Raw genomic sequence first — 16,644 nt, forward strand, 5'->3', positions numbered from 1 at the left:
GTATTCTTGTTTCTGCTGTGATTATGTCTCCAATCGTCGTTGCACAAAATTGCTTATTGGTTATTTAACAGTATCAGTGAGTTGTAATGACCAAAGAATGATTTTATGTTTTTTTGTTTATAGCCATTTTCAAAATCCACTACTTAAGTTATCCATTTGTTTGTAACTTGCTTCGTTCCACTCTATACAATGCTCAGTTGCCTAAACCAGATAACCTAATTCTTCCTTGTAAACTAATTTGCTATTTGTCTGTCGTTCCATATTGATCTGACTTTGTGCTGTGGTGTACTGATTCTTCTCGGGAAAATGTATTCCATGTAATTCCTGTTTGACTATAGAGTAGATGTCGTGTGATTAACCACACATGTGAACATGAAATAATGCTTTTATTAACAGATTTCTGCATACTCTGATCAAAGTACACTTTATTATGCTATTAAGTTATAACACTGTATGCTTTGTATTGTTTAATCCTTGTTAGTTGTTCCTTACATCCATAGTGATGTAATTTCTCCGTAATAATCGAGGAACCTCAATCTTAATAATTTGTTCCCGAGTCGCTGTATATTGGGACACGTGATACACTGACTTATATGTTGTAGTCAGTAATTATATGTAACATTTACTATTGGCACTTTTAGTTTAATTATGTTTCAGTTGTTTTTGGACAGTTTACATTGGTTATCTGAATATCATTAAAGACGTATTAAACATTTCCATAAATGATGGTCGTGATTTAGTGGTCATACAACTGTCGTCTTTTGTACAAATATTACTTATGACTTTACTAGACTCGTTGTAGTTATTTGAAAATTCTTTTTATGTGTCTTGGTGCATATCGAGAGGACATTTCTGTGGTGTTGTCTTTCAGGCTACGCCTACTTCGGTTGCTCATGCTATGCCCAGACTGCATACGTCCAGCCTCTTGTTGTATGTAGATAACGAAAGTTGATTATGTGAGAAAATTAGTTATTTTATGTTATTATTATTGAGTTTGACATCAAATGTGGTTTTATGGTTCATCGTGATTGACATATGAATTATGTTGGTCAATTTTTCGTTACTATTTTTTGTATTTTCATGTTTTTATGAAGTTGTGTATATTGAGGCTTTATTGTCTTTTTTGCCTTTCAGCCATTGGCCGAAATCGATAGCAAATAAATAAATTGCTCTAATGCAGCCAAGTGTGTTGATGTTGAATGTACGGCTACTGGATCTGAATCCGCATATATTTGTATAAACCCAACAGTATTTTGTGGAGACATCTTTAGGCATTTTGCCTACATGAAATACTGCAATATTTACAGAATATGATTCGCGACTCGTGTACGCAATGAAGCATTGTTGGGAAGAGGTGAGAGTTCACAACACCAACTTTGCCACTGAATCGTTTAAGTAAGAAACTGCATTGCCTCAGTCGGTAATGTAAGAATGATCGCAAAAGAAGCAAAATGCTAGATACTCTGACATTACTTATCCCTGTGACTGTTGACAAGATGCAGGTCTCTCAAGAAATACCGGTGACGATGAAGTAACCTACTGAACAATAGCGTGACGAAACCAACCAAATGAAAATAAACACTCTCCAAGCATACATTGATGGAGATCATTTCTTGCAAGCTGAATTGGGGGTTTAAGGGCATGTGACTGTGAATTCAAAATGATGGTCTTTGAATTTGTAGCATATGTGTTTAGGGAGGATATGCGATAGTTGCTCACCACTGTAACAATTATTTTATTTCTACAGTTATTAAGCAGGTAAATAACTTCAGATGTCCTGCGAAACTATCGCAGTTCGTCATCCCACAATTTTCGTACCTTTTTTAATTCAATAACAAAAAAGTTTATTTAATTACTCAACGACACTACTAAAGACATTTCGAGAAATTATAAAAACTTTTGAAAATGCTGGGAATATTAGTCGTATTCATTGGTATCCAGTAAGTGATCCTGCACAAATTCGTAGGTGTACTTCATAAGCTAGACGCATACCTTGCAGGTGTGGAAGCATGTGATGATACGGGTGTAAAACAGTGCTTCCTTACCAGTACGTTACCACGTAGTCCGATCCACTGGTGATGACTTGGGCGACGACGATCATGGCCATCACGGAGCAGAGGAGCCACATGCCTCCGGCGGCCCTGTAGTACTGCCACACGGTGGACCACCTGAACGTTGCCTTCAGCATCTGCTCGCTGTTGTCCTGCTCAGAGGGGTCTCTGTGCAGCTTCCCAGTCTCGTCCATAATGACACTCTGCAGGGAAGGAGGAGGGCGCAGGCACTTTAGTGGAGCGATTACGCCAGCAGAACAGTCATGAGAGCTGTATGGTATGCTCATACATAGGTAAACACTGCAAAAGCGGGATCTGACGCAAAACGTAAAATAAAACGTAGTTTTATCATATAAAAACGTTATCATTGTGAATACCTCTGATGGCAAAGAAGTGATCACAGCTGTTATGAAATGAATAAGAAAGGGATACAGTTGTGTGAACATAGCTGTTCATAATGTGTGAAGATGTGAAGTGGAACTGACACATGTGACCAGTTAAAGATAGGGAAAACAAGTTTCATTTCATTCATTGAGTACTGTCAAAAGAGAGCTTACTTAGAAGACGTTTGTACAGCATGTACTGGAGTACTTCACACATATGTGGGATGCATGCTAGGTGGAACTAACAGGAGCATTCAAACTATGTAACGAAGGTGAAGTGGATTGTCACAGACGTGTTTGTTTCGCAGTTGGAAAATCAAAGCTGGCATGTATCTACATCAGAAGAGAAACGTCCAACATTCTGTCAAAGATATAACTGTAATGTCTTAGGTAATCTTTGCAGGGCAAAGTAAAGATTTTATTTGACAGAGAACGGTATGTGAACAAATCTTAATCAGTGCATTTTAAAGTATCCTCTACAACCCCTTATACAGTAATAGTGGATGAGATCTATTCATAAATGTAAACGTAATATTGATATTTGTGTCCAATATCGTAAATAACTTGCCCAATCAGTCAAATAAACGTGACAGGAAAGATCATATCAAACACTGCTGCAACTTGGTTCCAGACCCGCTCGGCCGCAGCGAGTCATCCACGTGAGGAAAGCAAATATCCAAGAGTTTGGTTGGATGTTGGATTTTAGTGCATTATACGTTTTCCCGATGTTCATCCGTCCTCTTTCTGCACCAAAAAGCCCTGTAAAACATGAACTTTCACAGCCGAAATGTCACAGTTAATAAAATATTCCGGGCTATTACGTCTTGGTCGGATTGATTTCGCATTAGAATCCAACGTTTCGTTCACATCTGTGGAGAACTTTTCAAGGGGGATGATAGCTTCATTGAGTGTCCGATTCACACCCTAGCTCGTTACTGACTGCAGCGAACTTTCGCCCACGCGTGCTCCCGCCGACATACCCGAGAAAATTTCCAGGAGGTGTCGCTCTGACCTCGCGCAGTGGCGTGGAGTCGCATGCCCAGGCGGAAATGCACGTTGGCCGTTACCGTCGTTCACTGTTGTTATTATCCCATGGCGGAAGACTCGTACACATCTTCTTCAGCACCGACATCCATATGTCTGTCAATTTCACGCCCCCGTCCCTCCTATCGACTTTCCTGAGAAGTTTAATCATCCCTATGGCCTTTCCGTGTAGCCGTTCATAGTATCTGCTTGTGGCTTTCAGTACTTGAGCCCTATCAAAATCAATAAATCAATGTGACGGACTCCGGGCTGCAAAGCGTGCTCGGAAGCAGCTGATCTGTCTCTCTCTCCCTTCTACAGTTGCCCTCGTTCCACGTGTGTGGCTTCGCTCGACAGCACGGAAGCTCCCAGGACAGACGAAGGGAACATTTCAGTCTTTCAAATGTTACGTCAGAACATTTTCAACTCCAGATCACATTTCTGTTACTCCTGAAAGGGAAAACTGCTCCAGCTTGTGCAGAGATAGTCACAGATAATGAACGGGAACAAATTAGGCATTAGCTACCGTATGCCACTTATTTCAGATAAAAAGTGAAAGTAACTTGACCAATGATTAAAATAATCAAATAAGAAATAATTAATAATTAAATATATTTTTACTACTTGACCTCAAGGAATCGCAGCATTTAAACATACTAGGTTGTGAGTATCAGTCATTTGAGCAGTAGCAATACTTACCACTTCGGACAAAGTGGAGATTTCGCTCTGGAGAACATTTGCATTATCCCTCCGTGATCCTAAACGCTTCGAACGTCTGAGGATGTTTCCCTCGCCCTGTGAATGAGGTAAATGTTAGCAACTGAGGCCTCGATGTCGTTACGGATTTTTACGGCCACTGTCAATTACCTGCAACGACTTTCTCGTGCTGTGTTTTCCCATGATGGTGAACTCCTCTGGCACATCTTCTTCCGCTTCGTTGCTCGACATCAGTTTTGAAAAGCTTACGCCACTCTCCATGATCTCGTCGAAGGTTCCTTGATAATCGATCTTTCCCTGTGATGAAAGTCTTCGTTACGGTGTGCTCCGCGGAACAGATTTAAAGTAACAAAGACGTAAGGATGGAAGCACTCACCTTGTTGAGCACCACGATGTTGTCGGCTCTCTTGACGTGCTGAAGCTGGTGAGTGACAAGGATTCTGGTCTTATCGCTCAGGTAAGAGTTGATGCATTCATCCAAGAGATGTTTCCCTACGTGGGTGTCCACAGCAGATAAAGGGTCATCTAGCAGGTAAATGTCTGCATCACGATAAACAGCTCTGTAAAATCAAACAGAAAATTACAAACTGCACACCTGAATTTTAGAACCAATTTGTTCTCTTAGAAATGTATTGTAATGTACACGGCGTCCCAAGAGGGATGATCAGTGATGAGAGAGATATGACAAAAAGAAGCTCATTTGAAGCAATAAACGTCATATGGACATAAGCCCTATTTCGAACCGTTTCCGAGACATAACAGTGTGGTTTCTGGGATAGTGGCGGGCACTATGTGCCTTACTTTCCCAATCTCTTTCGTGTTTAATTCAAGGCCAAACTTACCTCGTTGCTTTCAGTCACTTTGCTCTGGATGTCTTTCTAATATCAATCTAGCCCGTTGAGCGCACAGTTGTCTCTCAGGTGTTGTGAGTAAAGTAGTGTGAGGGACTGAGAGTTTATCACAGAGAATCTTCGGTTATCTGTGTTTGTTCACGCGTTGACTAAAATGTTGCACATCTACGTAATGAATGGTATGCAGGTATGGTTTCTGCTAACGACTTCTGTCGCTACTGCTGTAGAAAAATAGTGTCGGTGCTTTCCGACACGTCGAAGTCCTGCTCGTACAGTCTTTACCAGAGTTTTCAGCACATTGCGTGAATCAGGTAGTATTCCAAGTTCTCATTTTTCTTCTGAACGTGTAGTTCAACAACCTGTGCAGGGACAACAACACAGTATTGAAATGGTGCAGTTTAATCTTACTGCAGTCCTAGCAGTGTACGGTGACCGGTGCACAGTGGCGAATTTTAGTCCTAAGCGCTGGGCGAGTTCATTCACTTGTCTGGAAGTGGGGGCCGCCATCGTTTGCCCACTTGAGTCCAGTTGTCGACACGCTGGGATGACAGAACCGAAGTATGGGCCCTGCAATCTTTCTCAAACGACTTTACAGCAACTATTCGGCAAAAAAAGTCATTTTTTTGTTGCTTGTAATTTTACATGTCAACTTTATGACGAAGCGTCCATAATTTCGTTAAAGTTCATAATTACTATGATATTTGGATTTATGGAAGTAACTACAGAAATTCGAAAAAAATTTCAATGAAAATTAATGTCACTATGATTTTGCATTTGGTGCATAATACATGTGTTGCTGCAAGTGAAATTTAGCTAAGGTATTGAATTTTTCTTTAATCTTGGATGGAGCTCTCTACCTGTCTTCAATCTTGAGAAAAATGATTTTACGTAGTGCACTCATTCTCGATCGCCGCGCCAGTACTGCTGCCAGAATGAAATATCCATAAAATTCCTAATATCTCATTAACAGTTTGACATATAGAATCGAGATTTCAGCAAATTATACCGCATAAAGAGGGAAGCATTTTACATCATGGTAAGCATACAAACTTCATTATCTACTAGACTATACCACTAACTACCGAATTTTTGATGATACTATGCAATTATTAAGAGCCATTGATAACAAGTGAACCGAGAATTTCTGTGGGTTTTGGAACAACACAAGTGAAGGTATTACACGTTTGTTTATGTACTGAAGACCTTTTTCATAAACTGTTGGCCTAACTTGTCCTCACTCAACAAACTTAATAAACCACTGTTTATGAATTCTATCGCTGCTGCATCCGCACAACATGTTAGTGAGGTCACGTTGCGTAAACTCAGCTGTGGCAAAATAAGCGAATTTTAACACAGACAAGAGATTTGTAGGTTTTAGTCAAAATTCGCCGCTCATGATGCTTCTTAGATAATTGAAAATGGTTAACAAGTCAGGCAAACATAAATCGCTGTTTTTGTTGCATTTTCAGCAGAATTCTTCTCAGGTACGAATGAACCAGTGGTGACAGTATATCGTTTTGGATGATCACCGTGCAAGTTTGGATATGGAGGCGCTGCTCTTAATATTTACCAAAAATATGAACATAGGCTTTAGTTTAGAATTGCAACTCACCTCCAGCGCTTGGAACATACACTACAGCACACTGACGGCTCAATCACAACCCCAACCAACACCGCTTTCCCCATGCTTGCCCAGCCAACTGCGCAGCTACTAGCTATGTAGTCTGTGCACACTCCATCATCACACAACGATTTTCTCCACGAATGTCACATGAACTTGTGCATAGCTAATATCAGATATGGTAAAACATGTGCCCATTTCACATAAAGCGTGTCTATAATCTACACATTGGCGATAATAGCACATGACTTGCATTTTGCCAGTGGTTGAAAGAGAATCGTCATGTGCTTCCGTTAATCCTATTCCCTGATCTAGCCACGTTTACAAAGAGTGGAATCAACAACACATCTAATAATCATCGATGGTCACAGGAATATTCACACGCCACAGTGGAAACCAAATCCAAGTTAACTTTTCAATCAATGTTTGGTGTGGCATGACTGGTGACAGGTGATAGGTCCAGGGATTTTAGCAGAGCAAATGACGGGGCAGTATTACTTCCATTTTTGGAAACTTGAAGACGTTTCTTTGGCCACACACACTGCGGAGTACTTCATGAATAATGTAGCCCCTCCACATTTTACCCGATTTCTGGCGGAACATCTTAACTGCACTTAACCTAATCGCTACATTGATCTTGTCAGTACAATTAACTGTCCATGAAGATCGTCAGACGTTGTGTTATTAGATTTCTCTTTACGGGGTCGGTTGAAGTCTGAGGTAAAAAAAAAAAAAATAGTTGAAATGGCTCTAAGCACTATCGGAGTTAACATCTGAGGTCATACGTCCCCTAGATTTAGATCTACTTAAACCTAACTAATCTAAGGACATCACACACATCCATGCCCAAGGCAGGATTCGAACCTGCGACCATAGCAGCAGCGCGGTTCCGGACTGAAGCGCCTAGAACCTCTCGGCCACTCTGAGGTGAACAAATGGAAGGTGAACACACAAGATTTACTGCTTGGTCGCAACATTGATACTGTTGCCGTCATTAGGAAAAGTGCAGAGGCACTCAGACATCAAAGAGAATATGTTCTCCCAGGAGAGCACAAATGCACGGAAACTGACTGGGAGATATTCTAATATTTATTGTGAGCTGTAAAACAGCGGTAATGTGATACGTAAGATAATGATGAGATTATGTTTTTTTCATTAGATACTTTCTGAAATGCATGTTGCAATGTTTAGTCATTGTTGTACACATATACATGAGTAAACTGACAATGTATTGAGTAATATAGGAAATAAATAATAATGCACATTAAGTAGATTTTACCTCAGAAACCATTTGCAAAAGGGCACACGTCCATATACAGATTTTTGCGTCAGGTGGTCTTTTGTGTTCTATCCCTAAATCCAGAATGAAATTTTCACTCTGCAGCGGAGTGTGCGCTGATATGAAACTTCGTTGCACGTACCAGCGGAATTGGAGCTGTGAGGACGGGTCGTGTGCCGTACTTGGGTAGCTCGGTTAGTAGAGCACTTGCCCGCCAAACGCAAAGATCCCGAGTTAGAGCCTCGGTTCGGTAGACAGTTTTAATCTGTCAGGAAGTTTCATGTCCCTGAATACTGACCATTCCAACTGGGACACCCTACATACCTTGCATTAATGATTAATCAACAAACAAGCTCACATAATTGACAAAAATTTGTTGACGTTAAGCGGAAGATTTATTATACGAGACTACTTGCCTCTGTCGCATAGAAGTGGAATTTACCGAGGAAAACTGCAGAAGTCACCGATAAATTTGTTAATCATATTATGTAATTTGAAGGAGTTGAAACTTGTTCTATCTCTTTTGATGTTGTAATTTGTTGTATTTTTCTTTTGAGTATTATAAACAAGTTTAATAATATTACGGAAAGCGCGAACTGCACACCAATGGTAATATATATGTACAGCGAGAGACATAGGCTCTGTCTGATTTGTGATGGCACTAACTCAGTGAACTTATGATCACACAAAAGGAAGAAAGGATAAAGAGCCCTTGTTCTAGAGTTGGAGCAGAACGGTTGCAATTACTTTTTATGTAACAACTAGCGTTGTTGTGGTCACCATTAAAGGAACTGATTTTAATATAAAAGCTATGTCTGTATGTGGACGAGATTTCAATGGCGATGACGTCCGGGGATAGGGAAACTGTATAAACATTATTGGGCCATATAATTATAATTTAAAGGTATACTGTGCTCAGTAGTCCAGTATTTTTTTCATTGATATCGCTATGTATCACTACCGGCAGTTTGAGGACCGTAGGGATAGATGTAGGATGGATGAGTAGTAGAAACCTGCGTTTCGATCATTGCTGTGTTTGGGGGAAATTATTATGTCATTGAATTTCAGTTTTCACACAATACAACAGCTACCAACCACCCACTACTTAAAGTCCTGCACCAGCACATGTATGAACTCTCTATTGCTCATGAATGCGAGAGCGATTTGACACATTTTCTATGTCAAAGGAATAACATTTTTTGTCTAGGTTGTTTCAGACATATCGTTGAAAACAAGCTAGAGTTACACCAGTTCTATTCCCATGAAGGCTATTTGGAATTTTTCTCATTTGCATGGTCCAAACATTTTAAATTGTAATACCATGGTTAATTAGATATTGTAAACCGTTGTGCAAGGTGTCACAACATGTACTGTATTTTAATGTAAAATAAGTTAATCTCTGTATTGTTTTATTGTTTCATGCTTTACCCCTATGGAAACAGAGCTACCTGGGTGATGAACTTAGTTCCATTGAGTGCGAATTTCACACGACTGCAACACACAAAAGACAAGCACAAACTTTAAGTATCATCACCTCGTCCCCTATGCCACTTCATTGCTCTTTAAGTTAAGTGAGTGGTACAGCCTATGACTATTTTCAGTGTTAATGATGCATTTTTTGTTGATTCACTGTCTCCTGTGTAGCTACGTCGCTTGTTGTGTTCCCTCTTTAAGAAATTTGTGTGTTGAGTCTTCTTTACTGTTAGTTGACAGTGTTAGTTTTAAGTTCTGTTCCTCTGCGAGGCCAGATCAGACCTGCATATTAACTGAATTTAGTGTATGGTGGTTAAAACTCGTTCGCAGTTTAAAATGGAGCATCAGCATTTAACTAAAGCACAATCCGTGGAAGAGGTTTAAAAAATTCAGGAATCAGCAGTAGCTAGCCAATTAGAGATAGAAGCAGTAGCTGAAATTTTGCAACAATTAAGATTTTTAGCCACTTGACGGACTGAGAGGACAGTAGATGTTGCAGATACGGTAACGAAACAGAGTGGAAAATCAACTCAGGTAAATGAGATAGTTGTAATCAGTGCCTACCAAAGAGGATTTAGCTGCTGTTACTATTCAGGTTTCTGATATAGCAGCACTACAGGTTGCGATTACTACCCTAGTTGCAGTGATTGCTAATGAGATGGCTGAAATTCGAAAGGCCCAGGAACTATTTGTAGCTAAAATACAAAACCTGTCTACTGAATTCGGTGAATGTAGAACCCAACGCAAGACGACAAATACAACCGTAGAACAGTTATCGAAAGGAAACTAGCACAGGAACATCTCGTGAGATATAAGTCCTTGGAATTCAAAGACTTTGAGAATGTTTCAATTTTAAGTTCAATTTTTTGTGAGAGTTTTCTATTTGCTGTTGTAATTTTTTATTTACTGTATTCATGTTGGAGTTATATTAACGTGCTGTGCTAACTGGCAATTGCAGCTGCGTTGTCTTCGATTGCTGTCATCCGTGTTGCGATTACTAATATAATTTGAAGTAGGTCTCCGGAGAAGAAGGTGGTACAGCTGATAATAGGGCTACTGTTGTTACGCAGATGTAAAGTTGTTCTGTGGAACACGTCAATGAATATTTCATGGGACATCAGGAACCTGATCTCAAACAATGGCAGTTCAATCCTAAATCAGTTAGCAATATCATTTTGCTTTGAAACGTTACAGATGCTGTGCGTGTTTTCGGCATAGTCTCCCAGCACGGTAGTCTGACGGCCTTATGTCTGTCACCGCTAAATGGCAAAGGCATGTTTTTCACAGAGGCAGATGACTTCATTTCATCATAGCTCGGCCAGTTAGGAAGAAATATTTGTAAATTGAACAGTCAGACCTTTCTTGTGAATCACTCCACCTACTAATAAAAACCATGTCAAATACCTACTGTACTTTCCGAGATTTGTGACAGATTATGAACGCATCTAAATGAGTAATCGTATAAAATATGTTTATGCTACATAATTATAATTCTACAATTTTAAGATTTTTGCCCTTTTTTTTGTACTGTCAACCTCGCTGCTTGCAAAAATTTCATGATTCTATGGGTTCTAGGTAATGGCTATATAGATTTTTGTGAAGGAATTTTACGATTATCAAGATATGTAGTATAAATGGCCGTGTCGTTTGATTAAAGTGACACAGAAGCTTAAATTTTTTCATCGCCAAGGGGCCATAAAGTTACTTTGTGACGTAAGTATGAACTTAACACGTCTCCCCCTCCCCTCCCTCCTGAGATATTTGCAATAGATATAACAACATAACAGAAACAAATAATTATTGATCCCTACGCTATATCAGTACCAGGGTGAGAAATTTACTCTCGTAACATGTATCCAATGATTAGAATATCATTTCTTCAACAAATAACAAATATGAGTAAATTTATACTCAAATACTACATGATTGTAATCTAATATCAAAAGGCCAACAAGATTTCTAAGGGAACATATTTTTTACAATGCTGTGTTTCTGAAACTCAAGTTATTTAACCATTAATATGGTGTGAATGGCCTTACGATGATAATCTGATGCTCGAAACTCATTGTGACTTATTGATAAAAAGCGCATATAACAGAAAAAGTATAGTAGCGCCTGGTACATACATACAAAACAGTACAGTATTCGTTTTAATTTCCAGATGTTATTATTATGTGGTGTGTTTTTGTAAAAAAATATTTTTTCCCGAGGTTCAGACGTAAATGTTGCAGATAAAGGCCTGCTTCTGGAAGCAACTACTCACATTTGCCTGTCCGCCTAGCCTGACACTCGTGCACAGCACTTGGGTTCTCACCTGGCGAGGCTGACCCTGGCCCTCTGCCCGCCGCTGAGGGTGATGCCCTTCTCGCCCACCAGCGTCTGGTCGCCGTACGGCAGCAGCTCGAAGTCCCTGGACAGGGCGCACACCTCCACCACGCGCTGGTACTTCTTCCGGTCGTACGGCTGTCCGAACAGGATGTTCTGCCGTACGGTGCCCACGAACACCCACGGCTCCTGGCTCGCGTACGACACCTTCCCTCCAATCCTCAGGCTTCCAGACGACGGAGACAGTTCGTTTATCAGCAGATACAACAGAGAGCTCTGAAAAAAAATAGACTCATTGAAGTGAAAAAGAGGGCATTATATTAGTCAGAGAGCACTTGTTCATTCTCATAACTCTTACATCATCTTCGAAGAATGTAATACTGACATTTTTGATGCCAAGAGATAAAGTGTCTTTTTTATTTATTCATTTTTAAGATGTGTTTGCTTCTTTCACAGGACTTTAGAAAAGGATCATTTCTAATTATATTGTAAATTTGTTTTCAATGTATGTAGGATAAGAACACGATCTTCGACAAACTGATTTTTTACTTATTTATTTATTTATTTTTTTAAAAGAGCAGTGATTTTCTTTGTGTTTCAACCACATGGGCATGTGATTAAGTTTATTTGTATTTAGTTCAGCAAACAGCTGTCTATAGATTGAAATCTGTGATGATGCTCATCTAATTTACTGGAAGTTATTATTTGCAATCTATTTGAGGTTTAGTGAACAATAAAGTTCTTCATCTCATGACATGAACAGAAATGTCACTGGGGAAAGAACAACGAAAAGTAAAAGTATTGTGCACACGGGAAACAAAGCACAATAATTAGATAATGGAGAACTAGATGAACTAGGAAAACCTGTGCTTGAGAGCATATAAACAACGTTTAGTGCATCAAAGCTGTTTCACTATAGACATTTGCAAAAAAAACAGATGAGAATATGTTGACTAAAGAACAAATTTGTTGTGTTGCCTGGCTTAAGCGAAAACAGGTAACATTTTTCCATCGCATACTAAGATTTAAAAACAGTAAAATATTCATTCTATTACTCACAGTCCCAGCGTTGCTTCCTTGTCATTTGTAACTCATTTTAGGATAAATGGAAAATTCGAAGTCAGACTTTTCCTCTAACGTTCTAGTGTATGTAAAGGTGCATAGCCAATGTTTCGGAGTTGACCGTTCGACGGCTCACGCGAAACGGGATGGCCTCCTGCCGTTAGTCAGGCTATCTGGAGCCGCCTGGACGAGGCGCCTGACTGCTGGTCACCGGTGCTTACGGTGAACCTCTTGAGCGACCTTCCAGCTCCAGCTGACGCTGAAGCGTCTCACTTCAGCAGTACAAGCAAATAGAACAAAGTAGTGCTGCACCGAAATCCTTGGTGTTTCCCGGCATTTTGCAAAATTCTTCGTGGGTGTGTCCTTACGTTTCAGTGGACCATTCGGGTTTTGGGTCCTTCCAACTGAGTTACTTGTACTTCAATTGCCTGTAACTATTACGCAGTCTTCCTTTCTCTTTCTCTCTCTCTCTCTTTCTCTCTCTCTCTCTCTCACACACACACACACACATACACACACAGGCAAGCGCGTGCGAGTGCATACACACACACACACACACACACACACACACACACACACACACGCAAACACTTGTCAATAAAATTTTCCTTGTAAATCCTTATAGTTTATCGATGCCTCTCGCACAACTTACAAACTCATCATAGTGTTTGACGAAGCCCAACCAGAGCTTTGGCTCTTCTGTTTAGCTCTATCGGTAATCTGTAACCCACTGCACTGCCAGTCTCGTCTGCGGAGGACTGGGTTATCACTGTCTGGCGAGATGTTTTGTTTAATGTCTTTACAGAGCCTTGAATAGACCGAAAATGTTTATGGTGAGGTACTTCGTCGAATAGTCGAGTGTGTTGATTTAGGGACAAGTGGTAGATTTCTCTTTTGAGAGTTGATACTGTTTAATTTATATTTATGTGACATGGCCCACTTTCATCCAGTTAAAGTAGCCTCAACTATTGATACACAGCGATATACCGCTCAGATCAAAATATTTGGGTTATCCCAAACAAACTCCAAAGGACTGTATTTTATTACTGAAGAATTATTTTAAGAAATGTTAGACCGAAAAAAATATGTGTGAAACTCAAGGAACTTTTATGCCATGAAAAAAAAGGGTATGTACACAACACGGTGTTATTAAATGAAAATATTTCATGGACTGATTTCCACTAAGCACCTTGGAGGTCATTCGGATAAACGCTTTAAGAAATGCATAATGAAAACAACAAGTAAAGCAAATAGTATGTTAGCTATTCAACGTCCTTTAATAAATGGAAGACCACACCCAAACCAGATAAAGAGTGTCTTGCACCATATTGTAGTCAAAAACAGAAGAAAGTCTTTTACCATGGAACACGTTACACTTGCGAAAGAACTAAGTTTCTTTAATGTCTGAACAATTTTACCTGTCTTGAAAATGGAAATTCGCGTTAGTTCCCAATATATTCCGTTTCAAAATATATTTAAGATGAAACTGATTTTTTATAACACTTTTTCTTAATTTGATTTCACTTACTGATTGTTGATGTCTAGTAGGGTAATTATGTAACAGGTAGACCATTAAATACAGTATGGACAACACTTTCTAGATTTCGACGCTTTTATATTTCAGTACGTCATTTATTTCTAGTTACATGACAATGTTACGCCTTGGAACATGTTTTGGCGTTTGGATAAATCTTAATTTAGCGTAGTATTTTTTTTTAATTTCAGAGAAGGACTGTAGCACATGAAAGGTGAATGTCAACATTAAAAATGGTATAGGAAAGTAGATTAAATGTTCATTACAGGACTGGCTTGATGCGAATGTCTGAGGAGTGTACTAAGGTGCAGCTAGTCCATCGTCCGTCCAGATTTAGATTTTCTAGGGTTTCGCTAAGTAGCTTAAGGCAAGTTGCTTTGAGAAGAACACTGGTCATTTCCTTGTCTATCCTTCGTTAAAATCGAGCTTTTCTCCATTGACGAGACGTTAAATCCTAACATTCCTTTCATTTTCCTGTCATCTCAGTCCTTCGTTATGGTAGCACCTCTCATTTATTTTACTTCCATCGATTTATCGTTTATTTTATGCCTGAGCAAGTGCTTACTTATACTACACGACGGAAAAAAATCGCAACACCATGGAGTTGTGCAACGCAAACGAAAGTTGGTAGGCGTGTGTATTCAAATTTCGCGCCAGTCGCATTAGAGTGGCAGCAGTAACGCCACTATGAGGGATGCAAATCAGCTTTGCTTTAAATACACGCTGTAATGGCAGTGAACTTAAGCTGCCTTTGAAATTGGACGTGGTGGGTTGGTGTTAGTCAAGAACGCCTTTGAGCTGACAAAGACGCCACTATCAACACCTGACTGAGTTTGAACGAGGTCGTGGAAAAGGGCTACGGGAACCTGGGTAGATGTTGCAGAAAGACTTGGCAGCAGGCCGGCTGAGGTGGCCGAGCAGTTCTAGGCGCTACAGTCTGGAGCCGCACGATCGCTACGGTCGCAGGTTCGTATCGTACCCCGGGCATGGATGTGTGTGATGTCCTTAGGTTAGTTAGGTTTAAGTAGTTCTAAGTTCTAGAGGACTGATGACCTCAGCAGTTAAGTCCCATAGTGCTCAGAGCCATTTTTTTTTTAACTTGGCAGGAGTGTATCTACTGTACATGATTTTTAGCAGCCTTGTCACAGGAATGTACTGTCGTGAGACGGCCAAGTGGTACTACCAAGAGGGAAGATCATAATGTTCGACATATGGCTTTGGCGCATCGTACTGCATCTGTCGCAGCAATTCGAGCAGCAATTTGTACCACAGTAACACACCGAACTGTTGCTTGGTAATAGATAACTGATGTGCGAAAACTTGGAGGCAGGCGCCCTGTATCTTTCATTTCACTGATCCCAAACCACCGCCACTTGCCACTTCAGTGGTGTGAAGAGAGGGCTCGTTAGAGAGAAGGATGGAGACCTGTTGTGTTTTCTGATGAAAGTTGTTTCTGCCTCGGTGCCAGTGATGGCCGTGTTTTGGTTAGAAGGAGGCCAGTTGGGGGCCTGCAAAAAACCTGTCTGCGGGATAGACACACTCGACCCGCACCAGGAGAAAATGAAATGAAATGACGGTGTAGCACTGTTGGCCCGGAGGCCTCATCCGGACAAGTTTGGCTGCCGAGATGCCGTGTGCAAGTCTTATTTGTGTCGATGCCTCATTGGGTGACTTGCGTGCCGCTGATGAGGATGAAATGATGATGAGGGCAACACAACACCCATTCCACGAGCGTGGAAAATCTGCAACCCGGCCGGGGATCGAACCCGGGCCCGCTGAATTGTAGGCAAACACCTTACTACTTTTGTTTTCTACATTTTGTTCGTTGTTGATCGTCGTGTTTGGTCGTTGCGGACGTCACATGGCAACCGTTCAAGTTCGTCGCTGATCCTTTCACTCAGTTTCTTTATTACAGAACACGCTGAGCTACCGTGCCGGCAGTCAGCTAAGCAGGAGATATAGTCTGGGTTGCGATTTCGTATCAAAGCAGGAGCAGTCTCGTGGTTGTCCCACACACCGTGACTGCAAATTTGTACATCAGTCTGGTGATTCGAACTGAAGTGCTGCCATTCAGGAATTGCATTTCAGAGAGTGTTTTCGAACAGCATCACGCTCGCCCACATACCGCTGTTGTAACCCAAAACGCTCTACAGAGTGTCGATGTGTTGTCTTTCCCTGTTCGATCACCAGGCCTGTCTCTAATCGAGCACATATGGGACATCACCGGACGACAACAACGGCGTCGTCCACAAACAGCATGAACCGTCAGTGTGTTGAGCGGCCTGGTGCAACAGGCGTAGAACTCTAACCCTCAAACTGACATGT

The 16,644-nt window shown here is 40.6% G+C and overlaps 1 protein-coding gene across 1 annotated transcript in view; it reads right to left on the reverse strand.

Annotated features, from left to right (window-relative positions):
• Positions 1-16,644, reverse strand: part of LOC126334648 (ATP-binding cassette sub-family C member 4-like) — a 225,429-nt gene that overhangs the window by 108,757 nt on the left and 100,028 nt on the right. Inside the window, exons 11-15 of the mRNA XM_049997093.1 lie at positions 11,713-11,999; positions 4,551-4,734; positions 4,325-4,471; positions 4,157-4,252; positions 2,046-2,254 (exon numbers count right to left, since the gene is read on the reverse strand). Coding sequence (XP_049853050.1) covers positions 2,046-2,254; positions 4,157-4,252; positions 4,325-4,471; positions 4,551-4,734; positions 11,713-11,999 — 923 coding nt within the window. The remainder of the gene's footprint in view (positions 1-2,045; positions 2,255-4,156; positions 4,253-4,324; positions 4,472-4,550; positions 4,735-11,712; positions 12,000-16,644) is intronic.

This window comes from Schistocerca gregaria, chromosome 2 (assembly GCF_023897955.1).
Source record: "Schistocerca gregaria isolate iqSchGreg1 chromosome 2, iqSchGreg1.2, whole genome shotgun sequence".
In the NCBI taxonomy this organism is placed as follows: Eukaryota; Metazoa; Arthropoda; class Insecta; order Orthoptera; family Acrididae; genus Schistocerca; species Schistocerca gregaria.